This window comes from Haliaeetus leucocephalus, unplaced genomic scaffold (assembly GCF_000737465.1).
Source record: "Haliaeetus leucocephalus isolate CR32 unplaced genomic scaffold, Haliaeetus_leucocephalus-4.0 Scaffold150, whole genome shotgun sequence".
Classification (NCBI taxonomy): Eukaryota; Metazoa; Chordata; class Aves; order Accipitriformes; family Accipitridae; genus Haliaeetus; species Haliaeetus leucocephalus.
This window is the reverse complement of record NW_010972586.1, coordinates 1,908,969-1,930,393: the sequence shown is the minus strand read 5'-3', so window position 1 is coordinate 1,930,393 and position 21,425 is coordinate 1,908,969. Positions and strand designations below refer to the sequence as shown.

General features: G+C 39.6%; 1 protein-coding gene across 1 annotated transcript in view; it reads left to right on the top strand.

Annotated features, from left to right (window-relative positions):
* The first annotated feature begins 674 nt into the window (after nt 1-674).
* The window catches only part of SNCAIP (synuclein, alpha interacting protein), a 54,731-nt gene continuing 33,980 nt past the window's right edge, over nt 675-21,425 (top strand). Inside the window, exons 1-2 of the mRNA XM_010561693.1 lie at nt 675-779; nt 10,106-10,178. Coding sequence (XP_010559995.1) covers nt 723-779; nt 10,106-10,178 — 130 coding nt within the window. The 5' untranslated portion in view covers nt 675-722. The remainder of the gene's footprint in view (nt 780-10,105; nt 10,179-21,425) is intronic.

Genomic DNA, 21,425 nt, shown 5'->3' with positions numbered 1-21,425 from the left:
TTTCTTGCTTGCAAGAGAATTTTCTCTTCTTTTTCCCTTACTGTGAGGAAGTGGTTAAGGCCCCTGATAATCAGTGCACACTGATGTAATTCTGGTTTTGCCTTGGTTACTATTTTGGGGGAAGTGCACTTGCAGGCTGAGGAGAGATAAATCATCCATCTGTAAAGCACTGACTGTATTCTGTGTTAGTCTGCTTGTAAGTTGAGATAAGGTGTGATAGGATTTTGTTTTCTGTGCACAGCATGATTCTCAGTTCTTTTCTGCCTTCTTGAGCAGAGGAAAACTATAGTAACAGAAGTTGCTGTGTTCGGGCCAGTAAAGTAATAGCATCCTTAACAGAAGTTACATCATTAACACAGCTAAGGTTGCAGGGTTATGAGGGTGCTCAACAGCTTAGGTCTTTACACCTATATTGAACTTCTGGAAGGACTGAGTGACTGAAGCAAGTATTTTTGACTTCCAGTTCAAGTACCACTTAGCTATTCTCCCTAAATATTGAAATGGCTTCTTCATGATATGCAGAGTAGAGATAGCAAATCATATTTAGCTTTTAGGATTAAGTTATGAAAGCCTACTATACAAGTTAAATGTTTTCAGTAATCTAGCAACTATATTAAACCATTTCTGTGTGGTTTTGACTCTTTAGTAGACAATCCATTTCTCTTTTCTTAATTAGGTCTTTACTACTGTGCTGACTCACCCAAAATGTCCATAGAAGAATAATGGAAGCCCCTGAATACCTTGATTTGGATGAAATAGATTTTAGTGATGATATATCGGTAAGTACAAATCTTATTTTATTTGTTCAAGTTGAGACAATCTTGGATATCTCAATCCTGATATAACAAACAACACTATTTTTAGAAGCCACACTCCTTTTTACCTCATATATAGGAACGTTTAAATAGGTTGAATCTAGAATAAAATAAGGTGTTTTTGTAAGGGAAATCTCTGATAAGCTTGGAAGGAAAACTTGATTCCTCTCCTTCAGGTAGTAAAAATGACTTGCAAATCAAATTAATAAATGTGGTTTATTTCTCGTTCTTTATCTACTGTCTTGTTTTGAATGAGTTATATGCACTCTAATGTTAGCCTTAGAAACCACAATAATAAGTTTAACCTTTTTTTAAATTGAATGTATTTCAGTTGTAAAAAAACTCCTGCCTCTCTCACCTCTGAATTGCTCCTTTTTCATGTAAGTTGTTACTCTGCTCTTTCCACCAGTAGCCATCTCCAAATACAGCAAGATTTTATCAATAGGTGTGGTGTAGCTACCTGTGACATGGTAGGGTACAGAAAGAGGCAGGACTTCCAGGGGTTCATAGACAGCACTGATCGTTAGTGTCACAACTAAACCAACTGCAGCTGTAATTGAAAGCAAAAGTACTGTTCATCTACATTGTTAGTGGTTCTTATAGGAAGCACTGATAGAGTATATTCTATTACTCATAATAATACTCCTACTGCTAGTGTTTCTGGTTTTTGTGTAAGAGGTTTGCTAATATGTTGAATGCCTGATTAACAATGGACTTGAATACATAAATTAAAAGTGCTATAAGAAAGTTTATTAATTCAATTTTCAGGTCAAAGAAAGTGTGCCACCATCTCCTTCCATGTTTTTTCATAATTTTATAGTTTTATTTCTTTTTTTTAACAAAGGGCCTGGTTTTCCCTTTAGCATTCAGGACTCTTGATTCATTTTAAAACATTCCAGATGCTTTATTCGCAGACAGATTCCTTTTGGAGAAGTTTGGTTTTGTTTTTTTTTTTACCTACTGTAATGTTGAATTTTTATTAAAGAGGAATATGGCAAATGCCCAGGATATTACAAAAGAATGAGCCAATCTTGAGCAAATACCTTATTCTGGGCAACTTTCTTTTTTATTACTGTTATATACTAGATCATGTCCTGGTATCTGTTTCTATACGCAGTTTTGTAAAACTGTAAAACATAATAGATGTAACCTCTCCATGTCTCTCCCATTGTGGCTGTTGCTGCATACTGGTGGGTTAGGTTACTCACTTTTCCGCTGAACAGCTCAGGCTGCCTGTTTTAATAGGCTGTTGTTTCATTGGGTACTGAACCTTGGATAAAAAACCTGCACAAATTATAGAGGTAGCATTTTTACTCCCTGCTTTAGCAGGTAAGAGAACAAAGGATTTGTTGCCAGAATCCACATTAACAAGAGAATTCATGGTTATTCTAGTGCTCTACTCATATCTCCCCATATACAATTTAGAGATACCTGACCTTCACATTTTATCATTAGCCTGCCATGGAAAGAGCAGCTGCACAGCACCAGCGCTAGCAATTTATATTGTTCCTGTTAGCCCTCTGGTTCTAATCCAGTGCAGAAAAGTACTGACTAAAAATAATGGCAGCAAGAAGGCTGTTAAAATGATGTACTTACAAATGTACCTGAGTTAGAAAGCTACTGTGTATAGTCCGGACCCTTGTAGACCATTTCAGCCAAAATGACCAAAATGTAATAGACATAAAAAAATAGACAGGAATTTGTTTTAAAAGGTAATTAGATATGCAAGTGGTTTTGGTTTCTTTTTTTCTTTTTTTTTTTGTTTTGTTTATGTTGCATTTATACATAAGAAAATGAAACTGTGTATTTCTCCATTATCATAGACGCATAGAATGGTTTTGGTTGGAAATGACCTTCAAAGGTCATCTAGCTCCAACCCCCCTTGGTTGCTCAAAGCCCCATTGTGGTGAGTTGACCGTGGCTGGCCACCAAGTGGGTCAAGATAAGGACAGAGAGATCACTCCACAATTACTATCACAGGCAAAAAAAACTTGACTTGTGGATATTTAATTTATTGCCAATCAAACAGCATAGGATAATGAGAAACAAGAAAAAAATCTAAAAACACGTACCCACCACCCCTCCCTTCTTCCCAGGCTCAACTTCACTCCTGACTTCTCTATGTCTCTGTCCCGATAAGCACAGGAGGGCAGGGGGAATGGTGGTTGCATTCAGTCCATCACATGTTGTCTCTGCCGCTCCTTACTCCTCACGCTTTTCCCCTGCTCCAGCATGGGGTCCCTCCCATGGGAGACAGTCCTCCGTGAACTGCTCCAGCATGGGTCCCCCATGGGGTCACAGGTCCTGCCAGAAAACCTGCTCCTGCATGGACTCCTCTCCACAGGCCACAGTTCCTGCCAGGAGCCTGCTCCATCCCGCGTGGGCTCTCTACAGGCTGCAGATTCCTTCCGGGCACATCCACCTGCTCCGGCATGAGGTCCCTCATGGGCTGCAGGGTGGATATCTGTTCTACCATGGTCTTCTCCACGGTCTGCAGGGGAATCTACTCCAATGCCTGGAGCACCTCCTCCCCCTCCTTCTTCACTGACCTTGGTGTCTACAAAGCTGTTTCTCTCACATTTTTTTCACCCCTCTCTCGCAGTTGCTGTTGTGCAGTGTTTTTTACCCTTTCTTAAATATGTTATCTCAGAGGTGCTGCCAGCATCGCTGATGTGCTCAGATTTAGCCAGCTGCAGGTCCATCTTGGAGCCAACTGGAACTGTCTCTGTCCCACATGGGGGCAGCCCCTGGTGTCTTCTCACAGAAGCCACCTCTGCAGCCCCCCACTGCTGGTTTGCCACATAAACCCAATACAGTCATCAATGATGGCCATCCGCCATTTCTCTGGGCAACCTGTTCCAGTGTCTCACCACCCTCATTGTAAAAAACTTCTTCCTTATCGTCAGTCTATATTGACCCTCTTTCAGTTGCCCCTTGTCCTGTCACTACAGGCCCTGGTAAACAGTTGTTCACTATTTTTCTTATAAGCCCCCTTCATATATTGAAAGGTCATGAGAAGGTCTCCCTGCAGCCTTCTCTTCTCCTGGGTGAACAAAGCCAACTCTCTCAGCATTTCTTCATAGCAGAGGTGTTCCAGCCCTCTGACCATTTTCATGACCCTGCTCTGGACCCACTCAACAGGTCCATGTCTTTCTTGTACTGGGCACCTCAGAGCTGGATGCAGTACTCCAGGTGGGGTCTCCCGAGAGTGGAGACCAGGGGGAGAATCACCTCCCTCAGACTGCTGGCCACACTTCTTTTTGTGAAGCCCAGCATACGGTTGGCTTTCTGGACTGCAAGTGCACGTTGCGAGCTTATGTCCAATTTTTCATTCACCAGTATCCCCAAGTCCTTCTCTGCAGGGCTGCTCTCAGTCCCCCAGTCTGTACTGATAATGGTGGTTGCCCTGACCTAGGTGCAGCACCTTGGCCTTGTTGAATTTCCTAAGGTTTGCATGCACCCACTCCTCAGGCCTGTTAAGTAAGGTCCCTCTGGATGGCGTTCCTTCCCTCAAGCAAATCAACTGCACCACCCAGCCTGGTGTCATGTGAAAACTTTCTGAGGATGCACTCCATCCCACTATGTCATTGATGAAGATATTAAATAGTATTGGTTCCAGTATGCACCCTTGAGGGATGCCACTAGTTACTGATTTCCACTTGGAGATTGAGCTGTTGACTATAACTCGTTGGATGTGGCCAATTCCTGATCCATCTAACCATCCATTCATCAAACCCATATCTCTCCAAATCAGAGGCAAGGATGTTGTGTAGGACTGTGCCAAAGGCCTTACAGAAGTTGAGGCAGATGACATCCATAGCTCTTGTCACTCCGTTGTAGAAGGCCACTAGATTAGTCAGGCACGATTTGCCCTTTGTGAAGCCATGTTGGCTGTCTCTGATCACCTCTCTGTCATCCATATGTTTCAACATAACTTCCAGGAGGATCTGTTCCACAGTCTTCCTGGGCAGTGAGGTGAGGCTGACTGGTTGGTAGTTCCAGCGCCCTCCTTTTTACCCTTGTTAAAAATGGATGTGATATTCACATATCTCCAGTCACTGGAGATTTGACCTGACTGCCATGTCTTTTCAAATATGATTGAGAGTGGCTTAGCAACTACAACTACCAATTCCCTCAGGGCCCTGGAATGCAAATACAGTGCTTATTTTGCAAACTAAGATGGTACTATTCTAGATGCATCTGGTATAGTATATTTGAGTGTAATTTAGAAAGCAGAATAGGTTTCTGGGACTCTTTGTTTACATTAAACAAAAATAATATTCTGTCTGCAATGATGTTAAGCAACCAAGCTGAATATTTTCATTTATTTCTTCATTATATCTACTAACAGAAAGGAAGAAAAAAAATATAACCTTTAAGTTGCATTAAATGATAGATACAGTTAAAAGTATGTTTTAAACTTTCCCCTTTTTCCCATTAGTACTCTTGATTTTGCCAATAAATTTATTCCTGCTTGTAAGTTGTATGCTATTGTTATGGTTACCTGAAGGTTTCCTAATCCTTTAATTAAAATATGGGATTTCTACTGCGCTGGCAAACTGTGCAAATTTAAACTATTGTGTTTCTTGGTTTACAGAAATAATACCAAATCACCTAGTCATAACCAGAGCTCCTGGTGCTAGTTATTTGTAAACTGTTTGGGATTGAGTGTATAGATTATGGCTCTGATCATTCAAATAGCTCTATATGAATAAAAGCGTGGTTCAGTGGTGCCAGTGCAGGACTGGGCCTAATTTGAAAGTTTGTGAAATGTGAGTGCAGTAAGTGAATTAAAAATTAATTAAGCAGCTGAATTGTCAGTTATTTTGAAACAGCTTGAAAAATTTCTTCATGTCAGTCCTCACCTGGCAGGGCAGATGTAAACTATGTATGGTCAGGAGCATGGCCGATCTTCTGGCCTCCCATTTAATTCGCATGGGGCACGTCCTGAGCCTGCTGTCACACTCTTCCTTGGCCATGGGAGGAGCTGGGTTACCCCTCAGGTTCACACAGGTATACAGGTGACACACAGCCAGAATTTGCCTACCCAGTGACCAGGACTTCAGGGCTCAGCATGGAGGGTCCTACATAGCTGCACAGGCACAGGCACAGGCATAAACTGCAGTGGGTTGATTTATTTCCCATCCAGCTGATGAACTCATTGATAATTTTCTTCTTTATTTTCCCTCTCTTCCTTTTCAGAATGAAACAAAATGCAGATGGCCACTAAAATGTTCATAGAAAGTGTTAGATTCAGACAGACATTTTGTACCTTTAACAGTGTTAGTGTCTATATAGGTGTCCTTTAAAGTTAAAGGGCAGAATAACATAAGGAGTGTCTATTTAAGATGCTATAAACAATACATAGCACAAATAACCTAACCAGTACTCCAAAGATGCTGATCACAGCTGTTAAGTAAGAATTTTGTTTGGGGAAGATATTATTTCTCAAATGCGCTGTGCCAGCCTAATTTCTTTCCTCCACTTTTTTACTCTGGAGCTGCTTAAATTGACACTACTATTGAGAAAAATCTTTCTGCAACCAAGTATTGTTGCTTTACTTGGTCTTGATGTAGCTTGCTACTCCCAAATAAATATCTAAGAAAAAGGGTGGAGTTGCACAGTTATAAATGATTAAGCATATGTAATATAAAGGTATTAATTTAATGGGATTTGAATATTAATGTAGCAGTTTATTTTCCACAATAGCAAATAAACTGAAATGAGACTGTTAAATGGCTTATAGTAGTAATAACACCTGGAAACAAATAAGCTATAATGAAGGAAGGTGTCTGTTTTCTCTATCTAAATGAAAACAAGCAGCTCTGCATTTAAGAGCAGGACACAGTCACTGGTGTCTTGGTCCAGTGGAGGTGAATTTGCTGAGTTTTGATACTGACTCCAGTTGGAGCAGGACATGGTCCTTAGTGTTTTGGGGGGGAGTCGTGGTTCTGATGACGTGGTCTTAGAGTCACACTATGTGTTCAACTTTGCCCTTTGACTCAATTTCAGGACACATTAAAGATATTCTCCACAACAGAATGTTAAAAAATAACTTCTGCTTTTTATTTTACTTTTTTTTTTACTATTTTGTGTATACATTTCTATGCTACTATTCATGATTCAGTATTTCTTCTTCCTGATACTTCTCAGACACAAGTGAGTCTGCAAGTGGCAGACAAGTGGCACTGCACAAAAGAGCCTTAGTAGAGATTGAAGGTTTTTTTCTCATGTGCTGGGTTTAAAATTCATTGCATTAAAATTTGAGAACCATGTGAAATTTAAAAGGTTAACATTTGCATTAACTCAAATTCTGTAGTGCAGTTTTACATAATGAACAAATGTTTAGTATGATAAGGGAGGTTCCATTTTCCCCTGAATTAATAGTGCCTGTTGAAGAAAATCGGGAATATCTTGCATTTGCATGGATTACTTGTTAATGCTTCTTGTCTCTTGTTTGCTATTGATACTGTTCTTCCACCTTACAAAGTTCTTAAGGGGTCTACTGAAATTCACTATTTCGGCATGCCTTAAATGCAGAACAGGAACCCAAACCTCAAACAGCAATCAAAAATGCCATTGTATGCATTATCCTGGGAAGAAGCCCTTAGTTTTGTTACTGAATTTCACCATCAACCACAACACACTTTGATAAAATACCAACGATCACAGTAAGCATTGACTAACGAAGCAACCTGATGTGCTTAGCTCTCACATAGGCACTTAGGCCTTTGGGCATGGCCCTCAACTCAGGTTGACTTGGTTACTCTAATGGTGATATGTGAGAATTGTTTTTTGTGTGTAAAACAACTTAAACTTATTGAATGAAAAGTGGGAAATAATTAATTTTAAATGCCATTGAATAAGCATTAGGTCTAAAATTCTGTTCCAGGGAAGGGTTGCAATCTCAACCTCTTTTGCTGTCTCTCTGTGATACCACTAGTAACCTTGAAATTTTTGGTTGAAGAAAAGCTAACAAACATTACTCTTGATCAGAGCTGGAGCTAGAGTATGAGAGAAAGTAGTTCTAGAGGGAAGAACTGGCAATGGATTGTGCTTATGGTTGGGCAAGGTCCACTTTAAGGAGTAATTTTAATTGCTTCCTGGACCAAAAGCCAGTTCTTCACATCTTGACCACAAAATACAGATGGCAGAAATGTAAATGCACAGAAGTCTTTTTGAGGACAGAGGTGAATGGGAGGAAATCCGTTAATGAAATCAAACCAATATGATTAAAATGTATAATCACATTTATAACATCTAACAGATTTTTGGTGGTGGGAGGTGGTTACTGAATACATTTTAGTGCAATGATGAAACAGAAAGAAAATCCCTTCTTCCAGGAAAGTTCAGGAAAAAAGACAAAAATAAATACGGCTTTCTGTTTTTGAGGTTGCCTGACAAAACACGTAGCAATGGAATACAAAAGGCCTCATTCTAATTGAATTACAAACTGTGTAATAGCTTAAACTGCACCAGCTGGTCTTATGAAGCTACCATATTCCTTGGAGACATGTTCCTTGGATTCTCTTAAGAATCTTACTAGACCAGTTCAACATTGCCTTCTGAGTCTTTGTGCTGAAATAGCAAGATGTGTAGCTTAACTGCTCAATCTTTATTAAACAATGACTAGAGTGAAGCACAGCACATGGTGTTTGTGCATGTGTGTGTTTAACTTGTATTAATTTGTATTTAGTAGCATCTTTCTCCCTGACTCTGTTCTTCTGGCCTTTGTCGCTTTAGGCCATCACATCCTGGAGCAGTCACAGCCTTATAGACAACTCCTTGTTTAATGGGGATTGGAGTCACTGGGTAGTTCTGTAGAGTACTGCTACACAGTTTAATTAATAAGTTCTGTGTTGATCCTGGGAATACTTATGAGAGATACTTTTTGTATTCGAGGTTTCTCAATACATCCCTGAATTAGGACAGCAAGGGAAAAAGTAAGGCATGGGAGGTTTTTGAGGCTTAATAAAGTAACGATCAATTGACCAACAGTCTTAAACTTGCACCAGAGAAGTAAATTACTTCTGCAATTGGTCACGAGGTCGACTTTAGATTATTTTGAAGCAGATTGCCAGCTGTGCATCAGAAGCACATCAAACTTTGAATGATGAATTATCAGCAAAAGACAGGACAATGTGTGACCACTTCTTTTTTGTGTGGAATGCTCATGTGGTTTTATGTGTCGTTGTTTTACTTCATTGGTCAATAGCACACCAGCTAAAAATATCTGTCTTTGAAAACATATGGTGTTTATATATTCTTTAAATTTTTTCAGTTGTGCTAATCCTAAATGCTTTTTTCTGTTTTAGTTTCCAAAATACTGTTTTTAATAGTTTTTTTTATATGAGCAAAGCCATTGATCTTTCACAAACATAATGATTTTCATTTGTTTAAGTGAAGATTCCTGTAACATTTAAGCATTTGATTAAAGAAGGCTTGCTATTAAGTAACTTAAGTTCTGTATGTCAGAATGTGTAGTTTTGTAACACTGGATCATGTGTCTTACCAAGGGTATTCCACAAGTTTATAGGAAAAAGATTTCTGTTAGTAAGATACATATGTCATCCCTGGTTTTTTTTTTCCTTTATAATGCTGAATTCAGAGAATAACATACTGATTAATATCAGGCATATCCTGTCACATCAAAGTAATAATGCAAGTTTGCTTTAATAAAGCCTAGTTTAGAGAAATAAGCCTGTCATCCGATGTGTATATGTACATATACATACACACAGATGTATACTGTACATATACATCTGAGGATGTGTATGCATCCCTCTCTGAAAACAAATCTCTACGGTGCAAATATTCTGCATCGCTTTTACATACTGGTTTGTGAAAGCTTGAATTCTAATTTTTAAGCATGAAGTGTCTTGCAGTATAATCACCATAATAGATGCCCAGGTGGACAAAGTGAGAAACCTTGACATTTACTGTGAAGCCTACATCTATTCTCACCCTTGTTGTATCTTGCATTCCATGGAAAGGATGGATGTATAAAAAGTATTTGTGACTCAGATAATGGTGATCTGCAGGAAGGAGAAATCTGAGGTGGGGATATGCTTTGCTGTAGCTTTGAAAGTCTGTTTGATATCCCTCAAGGTGGGGCACAAAAGCAGATGCCATCTGCTTTTCTCATGCAACCTGAGAGGACCATCAGAATGCCGGAAGTACCCTTGGGTTGGTAGATTTAGGCTGTGCCCATGACATCAGGACCTCTTGAAAGTCTTACTTTTTATCTTTTTAACTTAATTACTTCATACACATTTTTTCTTTTTTTACAGTATTCTGTAACTTCTCTCAAGACCATCCCAGAATTATGTAGAAGGTGTGATTCACAAAACGAAGACAGATCAGGTATGATGCCCACTTCTGTTCACCCATCATTTTCTAGGCTGCTTTTTATCATGTAAAACTTGGCAACAATAGCTTCTTGGCAGTGTTCTGTTGTTTTGTTTTCTCTCATTTTTGTACAGCTTTCTGGAAACATGACTTTTTTTTTTTTCAACAGATGTTAGTTCATTAGAAAGAAAAAAGTTCCAAAAAAGGATTTGGCTGTATACAGATAAATGTAGGGCTTCATCTCAGCAGCTCCAAACCACAGTATATGCAACAATTTACTTGAAAACCCGAGAAACCATTGGTGACAAGACGTAATAATGTAGGCGCCAATGAAAAAATGTTGGATACATTTACTACCCATATGGCCACGACCAGTTTGAGGGATGATGTTTTGCCAGAGTCTGAAACTGTATCAAGGATGCTACATGATAGAATCTACTCTAAGGCATACTGTAATAGTTAAGATTAAAGCTGAGTTTTTTAGTTTAATAGTGTAAACTAAATGAAGAATCATGGCATATAGATGAGAACCAGCTGGAGACTTTCCCCCTGCCCTCCTGACAAAAAGTGTATTCAGTGTTGTTTTTCACTCTGTAAATCAGATTAGTCCACTTTTGTTGTTCTCTTCCTGATGGAGGAGAAATGAATTGGTGAGAGGAGCATTTTTGTTGAGCTATGAAAAGTTTATTGTGCTTTCTGATGTTTTAATTGAACTTTCATTAATGTTGTTTCATCAAATACTTTTATAACAGTAATGGGAGACCTGGAATTTGTGGGATGTTAAAAAGCTTTAAGAACTGTGCTATACTTTGGCAACTTTTTTTTCTATATTTCCTTCCAGAGAGTGGGAAATTTCCGAGGTGCGTAACTAAGTTGAAACTTTCTGAGAGCTACTTCTACCAGAGTCATTAAAGGCCAGGTCATCACAGCCGTATGCCACTGCCCTTGGCAATAAAGGGAAGAAAAGCTTTCCTTACCATACCTCCTTGCTGTGTTACTGCCCACACAGGGCACAGCAGTGACTGTGCACAAGGTATTATCTGCTGCAAGGAGAGGCAGGGAAGAAGTGGAAAGGCACAGGACCCCTGATTCACCCCCCTCAATTTGCCCTATCTCATTCTACCACAATCTTCCCCCGTCTTCCTCCATCCTCTGCCACCCTCCCCTGCATATTCCCCCCATCCTCCCCACTTCCATCCTTGCCCTGCCTCACTCCCACCCCTTTTCTTTCTTCTTCCTACCTTCTTGCTCCTTCTTCCCCCTTTCCTCATCCCTTTCTTCCTCCCTTCTTCCCCTCTCCTTCCCTCTTTCTCACCCATTCTTACCCCCATTCTCCCCACTCTCTCCCCATTCTCCCATTCTTACCCCGTTTCTCACCACCATTCTTCCACCCATTCTTCCCTCATTCCTTCTCCTTCCTTCCCTCCTCCTTCCCTCTTTCTCGCCCATTTCTTCCCCCCTTCTCCTCCTCATTCTTCCCTGCCATTCTCCTTACCATTCATCCCCTCGTTCCTCCCCATATTCCTAGGACCATTCTTCCCCCCATTCCTCCTCCCATTCTTCTGTCCCCATTCTCCCCACCATTTTCTCTGCCATTCTCCCCACTGTTTTCCCACCTGTTCTCCCTACCATTCCTCCCCACCATTCTTCATCCCCATTTTCCTCAGTGTTCACCCCATCATTCTTTCCTCATTTCCCCAGAGCTTACCTTTTCTTTCCCCACATTATTCCTTCCCCAGTCTTTCCCACCATTCTTCCTCATGAGTCTTTCCCCTGTTATTCCCCCCAGCCTTCCCCCCAAGTCTTTCCTAATATTCTTCCCATCATTCTTCTAGACCCTTCTTCTTCCCATTCTTCTCACCATTCTTATCCCCACAATTCTCCATCCCCAACCTCTCCTGCCCAAAGAGGCTGTGGATGCCCCATCCCTGGAAGAGTTCCAGGCCAGGCTGGATGGGGCTTTGAGCAACCTGGTCTAGTGGAAGGTGTCCCTGCCCATGGCAGGGGGGTTGGAACTAGATGATCTTTAAGATCCCTTCCAACTCAAACCATTCTATGTTTCTATGATTTACTGCTCCTCATTGTCACACCCTTCATTGCCCACCCAGTAGCCCCCTCATCTCTTCCACATCCCCTTCCCCCCTATTTTCCCCCTACTGCCATTTCTCCCCTGCCCCTACCTGTCAGTATTAGCAGCTGATCATGTGACAGCAGGGCATTATCTCCTCTTGTCATAAAAAGAGTTAAAGCCACTCATTCCTTCAGCTGCTCCAAGAGCAAGGTGAACCAGAGAAGCAGAGCAAGAATAGCCCCTAAGACATATCGTACCGGGTGGTCTGTTCATGAGGACTGCTCCGTAACAGTGGCAGCATCAATATCTGTTTTCAGGAAGCAGAGGGTATTCTTTTCAAAATTCAGATAGTAATCTTAAAGTAAAATGCAGACCAATAGCAAAGAAGAACTGGTTATGAGCTCTTCCTTAACACTGTGGGATATTGCCAACTTATTGTGTAGCTCTGTTGTCTCATGGTCGCCTCTGCAGCCGGACATTTTTCAATGATGATTTTAATTACATCTACACTCATCTATTGCCTTGAAAAGGGGTTGACAGAAGCAAGTACAGGCATTCCTGGAAGACGGTAGTAGCACTGGGGATTCTGCCAGTGAAAGTTAATTCACAGCTTTGTTTAAAAGTCTTGAGTCAAAAAAGACGTTTTTAGCACTGATAATAGTACTGGCAAACTGAAAACTGTACTAAAATCTGTTTTTTCTCTCTACTTCTCACTTATGAGTTTTGGTGAATTGGAAATAGTACTAAAATCTATTTTATTTTTACTCTGCTTAATCACTGAGTAAACATACAGGGCTGAACAGGAAGGTATCACTTTACATCTCTACAGACTTCAATATCTGAAGTATCTTGAAATATCAACAGAGCTGCATCAGTCAACATTGTGTAAGGCCCCTTCTGTTGTTTTTTCATAGTTGCTTTTGATGCAGTTTCTTGCCTTCCTCATATCGTAGACGATTAAAAACAGTTCCCCAAATTATTTTTCTATGTGCTATTCTTGATGAAGATATATTATATCATAAATCTTTAGTATGCATGACATGCTATTTTATATCTGTATTCCATTGACAATTTAAGTAGTTACACGTAGAAAAACTCGGAGGTTTTACAAAAAGCTGATCCAGCTTTCTACGTCATACTAACTCCTGCTTAGTCAGAGGTTGCATTTCTTCTTTAAAACAGGGAAGAATGTGTAAGTAGAACTATCCAAGAATTATTTTTTTTTTAAAAGAACTAAAAGTTAACCATAAGTTAGCCATAGGATTAGATATGTCAGGACCTTAATAATCTAAAAAATAATTCTCTGTCAGCTTTGTCTCAGAAAAATATTTAGTTCACTAAGACAGTTAAGACAAAATTATAGAGAAAATAAGACTCAACTTTATACTTTTTTATATATATATATATATATATGCAGACAACCATTTTCACCACCAAGATTGTTAGAACGGACTTAAACCAGACAGTTTCTGTTTGTGGAATTACATTTTTTAATTACATGGCTGATATTATGGAAGTCTTACTATTCATTGTTCACAAATAAATTTAGTAAATAGCCCTGTAAATCTCATTTTCTTTCCCTGTTTCATGTAAAAGTTGACTAATATGTTAGTAACATTGGGCAGTGTTTGGTTACATTGTTTTCAAATTACTTTAAGCACTTTTAATCCTAGGCAAACATACCAGTGTTTACCAGTCAGTGTGCTTTCTCAAGCATTTCACATAGACCTTTCAAGAGGCTTTGGGGGTTTCTTTAACTATTTCTGCCTGCCTGTAACTTTTGCTCAAATTACTTGTTCTTTTGGACGAGGAGAGATCAGAAAGTCTGAGAAAGGATTTCCCTACATGTAGTTTTTCCCCCCTGAATTCCCACTGTCACTTCCCTTTATTGGACAGCACTGGCCAGTGATCGGTACCAGTGGGAAGCTCCTGTGGTTCATTCCTCACCCTTTTGCAAGATGTGCATGAAAGTCATGCAGTCAATACAGTCTCAGTGCTGACTCCTCTGTGTCCTTCTTTGGATTTAAGGAATTCTCACTCAGGAGAATTCCAAGGGATCCTTGGAGCCAAAGTGTGTGTGTCAGTACCCTCAGATTACAAGGTAAAAGATATATGAGATTGGAGAAAAAGTGTGGGGGCAAATCCTGGTTTATCCACAGTAAAGTGTGATTAAGGGTAAGTGTTTTCTCTACCATTAAGCTTCCAGAGAATGATCTTTGTAGCTAGCATAATAACCACTAATATGGGCATTGTTCTTCTTCAAAGATAGAAAATTAAACACCGTAGTTTAAAAATGGATCTAGCTAACTCATTTTTCTGAAATGAAGTGTTAGCTAGCCTGCCTATTGATTTCCAGCATTGTCTAATGTAGAATGATGAATTGAAACAGAAATCAGTCCTTTATGCTTTTGTTATTAAGCATGAAATTGGTTGCTTTCTTTCTGGGCAGATTTTCTAAGGCCGCTTGAGCAAATGGTTCAAGACATCTGTGTTCAACAAGCTTCACTGAGCCATATCGTTGTTGAAGTATATTCTGTCAGCTGTGATGTCTTTCGGTTGTCATTAAATGTATGCCTCAAATGAGGACAATATCCTACTCTAGATCTTTATTCACAGGTTGATAAAAGCAAGTTCATCTTTAATCTCCAGCAGTTATCCTTCTGCACTGCTTTATTCATTCCCAAAGCAAGTGTCATTCAGAAAATTATTCAGAAGATTAGTTTCCTATTTAAGAAAAAGAAATAAATCAGTAAATATAAGATTGCACACAGTTTCTGTCTCAAGGTCTTGGTAGTTTTTTAGCTATAAGAGAAAATAAAGTAAAAATGGATTTGGAGGCAGTGTTATATGGCATTAATTTTACAGGGTCTGTTGTACTCCAGATATTTCCCAGGCAAATATGTCTGAAACAATACAATATTGATTGGATAATTCCTTGGTAGAATATTGAAGACATTTCTCAGAAAAAAACCCAATAATTAGTATGCAGTGACACCTGTGATAGCTATATATAAGCTCTTTTCCTACCTCGTTTTCACATCCTCCCTCTTCCTGTTTTACACATGTTGCGCCAGAATGACCTCTTCTGATTTTTCAGTAGAACTTTACTTGCTACCTCCCTTTCACATTCGTAGATCAGTCTGGACAAGGGTAAACCCAATTTATTAATTTTGAAATTATCTTTGCCTCTTCTATATACTCTGCTTGAGAAATGACAGCTTTTGTAGTGTTCTTCCTCAAGACGAGATAAGAAAAATCATTTATTCACTGAGGCTCATATTAAAGTTTGAATTACCTGGCAAGGATGCATTGTTATTTAAAAGGATGAATTGTTATTATTTACCCTGTTTACCCTGTCTTTCTTCTTTAGAGTGGCTTCAAATTCCACTTAAATGGGAACAAACCCTCTCTGTTCTTATCTGTGCAGGGCTGTTTTTTAATTCAGGTTCTGTTGCTATACAGCTTACATTAAAGAACCCTAAAATATACTCCTGGAAGTTATTAATATATTAAAACTGTAAAACAGTGCCACCTTCAGTTAAAATTGTTAAATATTATTTCAGCGATATTAATAAAACAGTAAATAGATATTCAGAACTAGTTTTGATTATCCATTGATATGTAAAGGACATCCCTTCCTCCATCTCTTGGAGTTCCGATATTGCTGCCAGTGTTGGAGATAAATTCGTGTTAACAGCCACGAGGAATTTTCTAAAAGTTTTCCTAGTGTAGACAACACCTTAGTGTCTGTATACAAAGTCAGAATCACAGTGCTCTAAATGGACCTGGAATGAGTACAACTCTTAATTGATTCAAGAATCTCTGCTGAAGACATATCACAAGGAAGAAGTTCAGGCATTTTTTTCAGAGAACAGTAAACTCCAAATGTGAAACTTTGTCTGTACTTCCTGCAGGGCCCCAAATGATTATATAGTGCATGAGCAATATGTCAATACTGCATTTAAAAAAATATTTCACAGGTATGGGCAGTTGTCAATGCTATTCCCAGGCTTCCTTGTTGATGATGATGGAAAGTGAAGTAAACTCCACAGTAAGTGAATTGTTAAAGCAAGGAGGAAGATTTTCAGATAAAGAAAAGTCATTTGAACGCATTCATCCTTTGGTAGCAATGGATTCAACCTAACAAAGTTTGGTTTTATTTATAGAATCATAGAATCCTAGAATGATTTGGGTTGGAAGGGACCTTCAAAGATCATCTAGGTCCAACCCCACTTTCATGGGCAGTGACAACTTTCACTAGATCAGGTTGCTCAAAGCCCCATCCAGCTTGACCTTTGAACACTTCCAGGGATGGGTCATACATAAATTCTCTGGGCAACCTGTTCCACTGTCTCACCACCCTCATCGTAAGGATGCAAGACCTTGCACTTGGTCTTGTTGAACTTCATGAGGTTCACATGGGCCCAGTCCTCAAGCCTGGTCACGTTCCCTCTGGATAGTATCCCTTCCCTCAAGCGAACCGACTGCACGACTCAACTTGGTGTCATCTGCAAATTTGCTGAGAATGCACTCAATGCCACTGTCTATGCTATTAGTAAAGATATCAAACAGTACCAGTCCCAATACAAAGCCCAGAAGAACGCCACTCATTACTAATCTCCATTTGGACATTGAGCTGTTGACCGCAACTCTTTGGATGTGGCCTTCCAGCCAATTCCTTTTGTGTCAAACAGTCCATCCATCAAACCCATCTCTCCAAATTAGGGGCAAGAATGTTGCAGGGGACTGTGTCAAAGCCCTTACAGAAGTCGAGGTAGATGACATCAGTAGCTTTTCCCTTGTCCACTGATGCAGTCACCCCATCATAGAAGGCATGATTTTCCCTTGGTAAAGCCTTATTGGCTGTCTCTACTCACCTCTTGGTCATCCATACGCCTTCACATAGCTTCCAGGAGGATCTGTTCTACAGTCTTCCCAGGCACGGAGGTGAGGCTGACTGGTCAGTAGTTCCCAAGGTCCTCCTCTTTACCCTTTTTAGAGGGTAAACAATTGAAGCCTAAATGGTAAAGAAGCTGCTTCTTGTGTAGTCGGCAAGGGTAGAGAGTACCTCCCACTATTGTGTACTGGGAGTGTCCAAGTACATGCTCTCAAGGTGTTGAGGTAAAAGCCCCCAGACAGTGTCTTCCCTTGTCTCTTCGTCAGTCTGGCACTTTGTTTCCAGTCTTGCTACTACCTGCAGGCAGATGGCATTCTTTCAGCATGGTTACGTCTTCATCATAGCATAACTTAAGTCAGAAGGCACCTCTGAAGGCCATCCTGTCCATGTCCCTGTGCTGAGAGCAGTTCCAGTTACACCAGATTTCTCAGGGACCTATTCTCTAAATGAATGCTGCAATAAAGAACATCACAGCCAGGTTACTTCGGGGAAGTGTTATTAGGGAAGCAACCATAATGCTCCCATTTCTTTGTCAGCAAGAAATAGCTGTGATTCAACCTACAGGTTCATTGACCATTGAAAGATCTATTAGGCATTATAAAGTCAGCAGATAGTCTTAGCATAGTCAAGGACTCTCAGCTCCGGGGTTCAAGCAGCATATTGTTCTCCATTATTCACAGTTTTACTGTGGTTTGTGACTGCACATGCATGGAGTTCATAGAAAACAAAGGTTGAAATACAGACAATTTAGAGTTAGCACAGTCTGGATGCAGGTCAGGTCATTAGGCAGAAGCATTAACGGCATTGATGACTCATAACTGTTTGGATAAAAGGACGTCATCCAGTTTTTCTCCTGGACAGTGGTTCAGCGCAGTTGACTATAAGATACTGCTCTCCATCCTGAAAAGGAACAGAGATAGTAAGCTAGAAAGGCTCAAGAATTTCATTGAGGGATGTAGCATAGTAATGGGGATCATTTGTTGCCACCTACAGAAGAACAGGAGTGAATTGTGTAGGTGTCAAGTGACCTAGTAGAGCAACATGGACAGTTGCCAACTGATCTGCAAATGATTCAGATCTTTACATCCATTTTTCTGCTTGCCTGTAACGCTGCCTGTTGTATGTCCCAGCTGTTCAACAGCAGCATTCGTGACTACAGAACATTGGTCACAGCATAAACCTAAGTGAGTCCATGGTGATGGTGACAGAAACACACTGTTAGAGTTTGACTATTTCCTCAGTCAGTCAGTGCTCTTTGAATGTGAGTCATTCTGGGTTCATGAAGATCTGGCATAGCAACATCTACAAATACCACTCTGCAGTATGTTCAGTTCATTTTGCAATGGTACTAATATGTGATATACAGCCTTTTGCCACTTCCTATTTGTGTCACCAGTGCTGTAAACTTCATGAAGCCATCATCGCTTAAGGAATGTTACCCATATGCCAGGGAGACAGGCTCTTGCACGCACACCAGCAATGAATTTCAGCAGTAGTTTCCTTATAGAGCTGAACTGAAAGCTGAGTTCTTTGTTATTTTCATGATAATCAGGACAATTTAAAGGTATTCTGAAGTTTGGCATTAGATTGTAAGTATTCACAGAAACTGCCTGTCACAAGGGTAAAGTTTCATCTGTGCATGAGGTAGTCTTGATGGTTGGACAAAACTCATATAGATACCCTATAATTTTACAGATGCTCATATACCAGATAAAACTCCCCCTCTCACTTCCTCATGCCCTAGGTACAGAGATGATGTTGAAAAATGCTCTCAAGTCAACACATGCTTCCAATTGGAAACACGTTATATGGATCTTTTTTAGAAAGTGCAAGGTAAATTTTGATTCCTAAAATAAAATCTGATGAAGTGATTAAAGTGACAGAGAAGTTGCTTCCTAATTGTCCCCTTTTCTGATTATTGGCCCCCAGTAGCTCTAGGACAGCTATAAATAAATAAATGAAACTATAGTTAAGCCTACAGGCCTCTTTATTCACATTTTGCATTTTCTTTTCCTCAAGAAGAGCGTAGAGCACAATATATAGTGAAGAACTACTTTTGCAAATTTGACCCTTGCAGATTTTCATCAGATAATATTTTCTTTGGTGCTAGGGAAATGCTTTGACACCTCAGGTCTACCAGGCAGCACGACACCTCTTTACTAATGTGAATGAAGTCTCCCCAGTTTTTGTGTTCCTCTATCTTTTTACTTCCTCAACACAACGACGGGATCGCCCAAATCTCTCATATTAATGAATAAAATTAAAGAAATAATTTTAGGAACGTAGTTGGGAAAAAAAATTGTCATCACCTTTTTACATTTGAGATACTGGTGCATGGAAGAGATGTGGCTTATCAGATTATATCAGAATTATTTGTCAGATTCTGGAATCAAGCTAGCTGCTCCACATTCTAGTCCCCTGCCTTAAACTCAGACCATTCTTTACTGTTGTTTATAAAAGAATCAAACAGTATTTATTTGACCCAGACTTTTAATAGCCCCTGCCTGAGTTCATAAGTATGGATAGATGAGCAAGAGGCTTTTCCCTTGGAGCAGCTGTTGAAGACTACTCACATAACTCCTGCAGTGCTGGTGTTTTGGAGGACACAGGCAGTACTTGCTTTTACTCCTTCAGGGAACAAGCATCTGAAAACAGAAGAGATTCAAGCCATGCCCTGGTCCACTCTGGCCTATGGTTTCAGTGTTTTGTAAGGGGAAACCATGCTGTAACTGCCTAAGCACTGATGCAGCCTGTACAGCACCCAAATAGAAAATAGCACAAAGAAGGATTGTGTCTACCAGTCTGACTTGCTTTCTTCCCTACTGCTATATTCTCATCCTTTATTAAATGCAGTGTAAATTCATCATCCAAGTTAAATTAAGAATATGTTTATAAGTCAGTAAAAATATTGCTAACTGTTCTCGGTGTTCCAGTTTGTTTTCTGGAAAACAATGGTTATAAAAAGGTGTTGGGAAGAAAAACAATGAAAAAAAATGAAATACCTTACTCTGCAGTAACTGTAACAAAAGAAAAGAGAAATACATGACTTTACAATGATCCAAGACAGATTTGTAACAAAGGTCATTCCTTCTTCACAGTGTCCGATTTTACAATTTTGTCATCAGTGGTTTATGTAAATGTGCGTTATTAAGGTTAGAAAGTAGAGAAGGCCAAGCAACAAAATAAATGTAAGCTTAAATAAAGTGACGACAAACAAAATGCTGATGCCTTTTCCTCTGTCTAGACCCCTGTGTGGAAAGCAGTGTTTTCATAAAACTCAGACAGAATTCATTTCCATACTGAGCGCTTAATAGTTCCTGTCAGAGCAAAACAGCTGGCAAACATATGGTATCCATTTCCCTGTATCACTTGGAAAAAATTTCACATGTAAATAAAACCAACATAAAAGTGTAGGCCTTTGAACCTAGAATCTTATACAATACATAAATAAGTCAGCACAGTGTGTTCTTTGTATTGGCCCACTAAGTTACATGCCTTTTGATTATTATTATTTTTATTTCTTCTTCGGAAATGTATTCTTAATCACTTCCAAAAGTATTAAGGTAATTTTCAGACATCCGTAACTACTAAGCTGGACTAATCTTTCACTTCAGACATTAATGTTGCACTGAAAGTGTGTGTATCTGTTTCCTTAGGAAGGTGTTCATGGCAAATTGTGTGTTTTGACCACAAATTAGATCCCACTGATATGCAGTTAGCACATGTAATAAATCTGCTTTGTTTAAACAGTATTCTTGACTTTTAGAATGCATTAACTCTTAGTGTACATTGAAAGGGGCATAGAAACTGCCTAAAGGCTTTAGTGGTTTTAGTGCTGTCCCTCAACTGAAAATAACAAAATAAGGAAAACTGTTTGCCAGAGTTCCACTGATTATGGAGATCATAAGTATCAACAGCTGACGCTGTGTGAAAGAGTGCAAGTTCAGTGAGTTTGAGTTCAAGTTCAATAGGATTAAGAGTTCAGGTGTCTTAAGCTCCCTTTCTTCTCTGCAAGTCAGATTCACTGGTCAAACTCCATATCCTGCAGTGCACTGAAATAATGGTCTAGAAGGTCCAGAGCTATATGTGTGTGTGTGAGTGTGTGCGTGTGTGTGTATATATATATATGTGTGTACAGTTTATATATATATAAGGGATGGAAAGTTTGACAGAGAAGCCCAGCACAGAGAGGGAAAGTGGAAGAGGAAACATCATACCTGAATAAGTAGGGTTAATTTTCAGATCAGAGAATCACAAAATCATTCAGGTTGGCAGGGACCACTTGAGATCATCT